We start from the raw sequence: 7,500 nt of genomic DNA, 5'->3' as shown, positions 1-7,500 counted from the left end.
CGTATTTCGGCGTCGGTAAGCAGTGAACATTATCCGAACTGGAACTGTCGGAGAAGGAGCGAGGGAAACAGTTGGAGAGAGAGAGAGAGAGAGAGTGACAGAGAGAGAGAGAGAGAGAGAGAGATTTAGACAAGTGGATTGGACCAGTGGTATTCGCGTACGCACATGTTTGGAGTTGAAGTTCCCGAGACAAACCTTTCGAAACGGATTGTTTACAACAACAGCAACAACAATATATATATGTATATATATAAAAGCGCATAAAAAGTAATAGAAATAAAAGGAGCCTCTGTTTCAGTTGTGGTGGTCGGTATCGTTCAATGCACAGATGGAAAAATTATCATCGCTCGATAAGATATGATAATCGAAGCCACGGACAGTTAGTTATACGATAATGTTAGACAACAATCCTCTGTATAACCATTAACAGCAGCGTTTAACCCACGAGCCAAAGATCTTAAACCAAAGAGTGGTGGAAGAAAAATAGACCCAAGTTTCCAGATTTGATTCCTAAGACGAAGAGGAAAAATATCTTGGAGCATTGAAGATAGTGCGAATCGTGTTGTTAAATTATTGTTGTCCCCTTTTTCCGAGTTCGTACTGGTTCAGTGTCGGCGTGATTTATTTGGCATTCCGTGACGTGCATGAGTCTCAATCCGACGTGAAGTAGTGTGAAGGTGTCTCGTCGCTCAGATCACACAATTCAGCAAGGGTTGATCTTAACGAACACTGTGCTTTTGTTTCTAGTTGTCGTGAGAAGAGAGGCGGCGGAAAAAGTCGCTTTGTGTCCTCAACAAACAACAAAATTGGACCCACTAATAAGTGATGCTATGTGAGAGAACCCGACACCTCCGCTTGACACCTGAGCCCCGGCTATAGGTTTTAGGATTCATGATATATGCGCCTGAACCAGGAAAGAGCGCCTGCTGCTGCAGCAGACGACGCCAGCGAGCGCCCTCTCAGTGTCAGGGCACCACTGCTAATTGAGTCTCTCAGTGTCAGGGCGCAGCGCAGCTAATAGAGTCTCTCAGTGTTGGAAACTACCAGAACGAGATTGTGTCAGAGAGCAGCCAATTCGAGTAATAGTGTTGGGACATTGCTGCACTATAAATCTCAGTGTTGGGACATTGCTGCACTATAAATCTCAGTGTTGGGACATTGCTGCATTATAAATCTCAGTGTTAGGACATTGCTGCACTATAAATCTCAGTGTTGGGACATTGCTGTATAAATATCAGTGTTGGGAAATTGCTGCACTATAAATCTCAGTGTTGGGACATTACTGCACTATAGATCTCAGTGTTGGGACATTGCTTTATAAATCTAAGTGTTTGAACATTGTTGATTGAGGTTCAGTGTCAGCTCATTTACAATTCATTCTGTGTCAGGACACTGCCATTCGATGACTCAGTGTCGGAACAAGGACTGATTGAGTTCCATTTCGCTAGTGGCCACCTTTGAGAGCAATTCTTTGAATAACGAAGCTTTTAGCTGTCAGTGCTGGTTTCGCACACATAAACGTGCTGCAGGCCTCTGATTAAAAGATTTGGATGCAGACCTGTACAGTGATATTGACTCATTCCGAAGAGGAGCAGGAGGAGGCATTAGGCATGCAAATCTCCTCTCTCTGATAGAGCCCCCAGAATCATTAAGGTTGTGACTGAGGCCTTTGGACGCTATGGAACACGCATACGAATTGAGGCAGTTTTGTGGAGGGGGAGATCTAAGACCGGTCGACAGATACTATCCTAGTCAAGGTAAGGGCTGTTTCTTCTTCTTCTTCTTCTTCTTCTTCTTCTTCTTCTTCTTCTTCTTCTACACCACTCTGGGTCAGATAGTCAAACTGGTTGGTGTGATGGATTTTAGAGCAATTGGTTTTTCCTGCCTTAAAGAAGTTACTGTTGGTATTCTCACTTATTTCAAGGGGATCTGGTTACATTTGCTTGCAAGCACCTTTAAAAAGACGATTAGGTGTTTTTCAAACTTGTCTCTATTCGTATTCCATCCTAAATCGGGATTGTTTAGTTTCTCGGCATTCCTTGGCCCAAACTTATTTCATCCTAATTCGGGGAATTCTAGGCCCAAAATGGATGATATATCTTGGACCACCCACTTGTGAAGTGAAGATTCTCACTTCAATGAAGTAAGAATTTGTTCTTGTTGAACAACTAATAGTCAGGGTTATTATTATTATTATTATTATTATTATTATTATTATTATTATTATTATTATATTATTATTTAGAAGATGAACCCTATTCTTATGGAACAAGCCCACAGAAGGGACCATTGACTTGAAATTGAAGCTTCCAAAGAATATTATGGTTGTTCATTGGAAAGAAGTAACAGAAGGTAATGGGAAATACGGAAAGAGATCAATTGTTAAAGAGGAAAAAAAAATTGTCAATTAATGAATGGATAAATAAAGGTGTAGGTAAATGATTAAAATACAATGAGACTTGTTTTAGGGTAGTAATGCGTTGCATCTTCGCTTGAACTTTTGAGGTCTAATTGCACAATATCCTTATGGAGGCCGTTCCACAGTCAAGCGGTGTGAGGAATAAAGGACCTCTGGAACTACTATGATAACTATTGTTATATCAACGTCAATGTTAGGCCTCCTCGAGTGAGTGCAGAAACGTCACCCCTCCCCACCAGTGCCACCTTTTGAGGTCTGTCCATCGATCCCCAACGTCCTCCGCACAAAAGGGCCATTGATTGGTCATGTCCTGCGGTGTAGCTTGGTTCTCGGTATTTATTATTATTATTATTATTATTATTATTATTATTATTATTATTATTATTATTATTTAAGAGATACTCATCTGGGACAGGTGTTGTGTTCAAAGGGTGGTATAGGGAAAGGGAAGCCTGTACAGAATGGATTACTGCTGTATGAATGAATGTAGCAAAATACAAAAATGAAAATGATGCTATATCACAACACACATATGTATATATGTATACATAAATACATATGTTTTATATATAAATTATATATATACACATACTATATATATATGTATATATATGTGTGTGTGTGTGTGTAAATAAAGGCAATGCCACGAAGGGAAGAGAAACGACGGAGTGTTGCTAAGCCTTTCGACTTGACTTAGTAGAGAAGTAAAGGACAATAAGTCGAAAGGCCTAGCACGCACCACTCCGTCGTTTCTCTTCCATTCATGGCATTGCTTTTATTTATATATCCATCACGTTTTCGTGATTCAGTTATGCATGTGTATGTATGTATGTATGTATGTATGTATGTATCCACAGAAATGTACACTCTTTCAGTGGATCCCAAATAGAACAGCGAAAACCCACCTTCAGATAGCTCTTAATGACTCGACCTTATTGTAATTGGATATAAGGCTCATTATCAGATCCTCACACGAATAATAATCACACATTCTCCACACCGACTCCATTAGGAGATTCAAGAATAGATTTTTCATTTCATAGAGAAAGTGTCGTTTTACAAATCCTGTCAGGTAAGAGTGTTTTTCTCAGAAATGGAAAGCTACCCCCACCCCCACCCCCGCCCACAGTTATGGAGTATGGTCAGGAAATTAAAGAGAAAAACGAAGAGTTTAAAAGTTACGTCAAGTGGAGAAAATACCAGCATATATTCCTCCTTGGAGGAGGGGTAGTGCCGTCAGTGCACCTCACGCGTATTACTTAAGGTTCTTTGCGGCGTCCCTTAAGCCCCTAGCTGCAACCCCTTCTATTCCTTTTACTGTACCTCCATTCGTATTCTCTTTCTTTGATCTTACTTTCCACCCTTTCCTACAAATGTTTCACAATGCAACCGCGAGGTTTTCCACCGGTTACACCTTTAAAACCTTTTCGACTCAACTTCAGAGCTGAATGACCTCATAGGTCCCAGCGCTTGGCCTTTAGCCTAAATGTTATATATTCCATTCCGTTCCGACATTTATTCCTGGCTCTCAACTTTGATTTCCGTCCTCCCCTCGACGCACAGGAAAGGAAAAGGACGAAGAATATCAAGTGTAATGCTTCGACTTTTATTGATTTCATTTCATGTGACGTCGTAATGGAGAGAAGCTTTTGCGAAGAATGACACCTTGCAACGCTGGTGTGTCTGCCCTTGTCTTTACCTCCTTCTACCCCACTTGTCTTGTTCCGGTAACATTTATGGGCATTAAAACATTCACTATATAAATTATATATATTTATATATATATATATATATATATATATATATATATATATATATATATATATATATATATATATATATATATATATATATATATATATATATCTAGAATATATATTACACACGTACATACACAGCCATCTACTACCAACATCATCTAGAAATTGATGTTAGCAGTAATAAGAGAGTAATAGATAACACCTCTTTGATATTATACAATACTGTATTTGAGGACAACCGGGTGGGACACGAGTTGAGGGCACCAGAGAGAGAGAGAGAGAGAGAGAGAGAGATTGTCATCACTGCCTGCCCACATTACCCCACGTTGTTATCCCACGATATAGTTGTAGTAGTATACGGGATTTGCCTTTGAAACGGCTCTGTATCTTCTCTTTTAGGGATATACAGCGGCTTCCCCCCAGTTTCTCCTCCCCCTTTCTCTTCAACCGATGTGGTGTGTTTGACAATTTTTCCGTTTTTTTATTTTTTTTTTTATTTTTTTCAGCCTTTGGTGCGATCGACGTCGACCTTGTATACCTGCTTACTTATGAGGGTCTAGTGGTGTGCTATCGGCAAGAAAAGTGATAATACAGTTTTCATTAGCTTTCTTTCATCGAATTTTTATTTTTTTTTGTACAGAAAACACGCAGTCTCATAAATTTACTCTAGAATATGAAAATACAATAAAATTATATATATATATATATATATATATATATATATATATATATTTATATATATATAAAATATATATATATAATTTATATATATATATATATATATATATATATATATATATATATATATATAATATATATATATATATATATATATATATATATATATATATATATATATATATATATATATATATATGTGTGTAATTTTATTGTATTTTCATATTCTAGAGTAAATTTATGAGATTGCGTGTTTTCTGTAAAAAAAAATATATTAAATCTAGAAATCAAAAACGCTCATGTACTTAAAACACCATGCATGTCCCAAGTAACTGGAATTTCTGAGATGGATTCGTTCATAGAGATCTGGAAGAAAGAGTGCGGATTCACTGGTTGTGTTACTCCGTATCACGACGATAATATTTACCCGTTTTCCTCTGTGAATAGGATTATTATTAGATCATCATAAGCGGTAATGGTCATTATTTTAGTTTCTACAAATTTATATATTTCAAAGCGTTTAAAGTTAGCTGGCGTCAATGGCAGTCAATGTTTTGACGGCTAAGGTAGGTCGAGCAAATCTAGTTAAACCCAGAAGAGTATTCTCTATGGTATGAGGAGGAGCCCGCGTACTTCGGGCCGGAAAGCGCACTTTGATGACTTTGACGTTGACATGGATCGAAAGCTAGTTGTTTACAAAGCTACTGTCGGTAGAAGGAAATCTTTATCAAGGTTAAAGTGGCCTGTCAACTCGAAGGTTTTCTGGCTATGCTCCCATTACAAGCAGTTCAGAGTTAGCCTACAAAGCTAACACGGCTGTATTGCTTTGCCGCGAGACTGAAAGATGTCCCAATAATTCAGCATTTTTTTCACAATGTAAAACGTTTCATTGCCTTTTCAGTAGATATCGAGTTATTTGTGGCAATAAATATTTTTACTTTACGCAGCTTTTTTCGAGAATGATTTGTGAATGAAAATCGATTTTCAAAAGTAGAGACTATCAAGAAAGCAAGAATAACCGTAGCCTTTTCCCCATCACAGGTCCACCACCAGTACTAAAATTCTCTCTCTCTCTCTCTCTCTCTCTCTCTCTCTCTCTCTCTCTCTCTCTCTCTCTCTCTCTCTCTCCTTCTAAAACATATTTTAAAAATATATCATCTCCCAACCTCACAAATAAATATAATGAATTAAGTAGCTATCAGTAGGCCTATGCTTTCATGTCAGCAGATCTCTCTCTCTCTCTCTCTCTCTCTCTCTCTCTCTCTCTCTCTCTCTCTCTCTCTCCCCTTCTAAAACATATTTTAAAAATATATTGTCACTCAATTTCTCAAAGGAAATATAATGAATTAAGTACCTTTATAGAAGGTCTATGCTTTTCTGCTCTCTCTCTCTCTCTCTCTCTCATATCATTACTGTATTGTTCCTCACGATTTCCATTGGATATTGCCCAAATTTTAAAACATTTTCTCTCATTATTTAAGATCTTGTTTCGAATTACGCACGAATTTTACTTTATTTTAGTGCCATAACACCACTAAAGAAGGATGATCGATATTCTACTCTGAAGTGACGTTACCAAAGCAACTTTAACGAATAATATAATATAGAGGTTGTTACTGCATTCAAGTATAAATGGTTATAGGATTTCTACAGAATCTTTATGGTTTAAAGTTACTGGAAATCTAGAAAGCAACAAACAAGATGACTTTGAGGCTCCGCCCCCTTTCTAGAATTGCCAGGTGTGGCATTTGATTGAACAATATTTGCATCACTTCTTGCCGACAGTAAAGTGCTTGTAGAGAGTGTACTTAATTATGTGTATGAATTTATATATATATTATATATGTGTGTGTGTATGTATGTATGTATGTATGTATGTATGTATATGTGCACTTGTGTAAGTAGGATTTTGTGTACATTCTCACAACACGCGATCTCCTGCAATGTTTAGCAAATCTCACAGGTAAAAGAATGTGACCTGGACGTGTGATAATTTAGCATTTTCGTACACTAATCTTTGGATTTCAAAGCGTCATCAACACGTATCCAGGCGGAGATTTCTGTTCCTGTTCTAAATAGAACACTCTAGAAGCCTTGGGTCTGGTTTTAATCGGATTTCTAGGTGTGTTAAACGAAAGTGTGTATTAGTTGTGCATTGTTAGAATGGTTACATGCAAGGGCCTTTTGTGAAATTTGTCATTGCTGTGAAAGAAATGGTGGCAGACAGACATTGGAAATTCCAAGCTTTCATTCCTTGCTGGAAGGGTGAGTTTTTGAAATACTTTAATTAAAATTTTAGTGGCCCACCATTTTGTTTCAGTGATTTATCTTTTATGTAATTTTTATTATTGATGTTTTGGCAGGTGTCTGTGGTGTTGTGATAGTATCACAGACCTTTCTGATAATCATGCATCTGCACAAACATGCATGTAACGTAGCCATTATGGGAAGTGGTCATTTAAAAGGAAGTGTGACTAAAGACATATAATTACAATGGAGACTTACTGTATCTGGGTTAAGGAGTGAAATGGGGAAGAATCCCATTTATAATTTTTTGTGTTTGCTGAGATTGTTTTGTTGGGGAAGATATTCGTTTATCATGAAATTTACATTCTTTTTGTTCTTTTAGCATTTTTCTTATTT

General features: G+C 37.3%; 1 protein-coding gene across 6 annotated transcripts in view; it reads left to right on the top strand.

Moving 5' to 3' along the window:
- Nucleotides 1–7,500, top strand: part of LOC136847046 (myelin regulatory factor) — a 255,697-nt gene that overhangs the window by 182,637 nt on the left and 65,560 nt on the right. For 2 of the 6 annotated variants that reach the window (XM_067118287.1, XM_067118283.1), the window contains exon 1: nucleotides 1,555–1,757. The exons of 1 other annotated variant lie outside the window; for it this stretch is intronic. In XM_067118287.1, coding sequence (XP_066974388.1) covers nucleotides 1,679–1,757 — 79 coding nt within the window. In that variant the 5' untranslated portion in view covers nucleotides 1,555–1,678. Of the gene's footprint in view, nucleotides 1–399; nucleotides 1,758–7,500 lie in introns of those variants that run through there. 3 more of the 6 variants (XM_067118282.1, XM_067118286.1, XM_067118288.1) reach the window with 3 other exon arrangements.

The sequence above is a fragment of the Macrobrachium rosenbergii genome, chromosome 16 (genome assembly GCF_040412425.1).
Source record: "Macrobrachium rosenbergii isolate ZJJX-2024 chromosome 16, ASM4041242v1, whole genome shotgun sequence".
In the NCBI taxonomy this organism is placed as follows: domain Eukaryota; kingdom Metazoa; phylum Arthropoda; class Malacostraca; order Decapoda; family Palaemonidae; genus Macrobrachium; species Macrobrachium rosenbergii.
The sequence above is the reverse complement of the archived record's forward strand: the minus strand, read 5'-3'. Positions and strand labels throughout refer to the sequence as shown.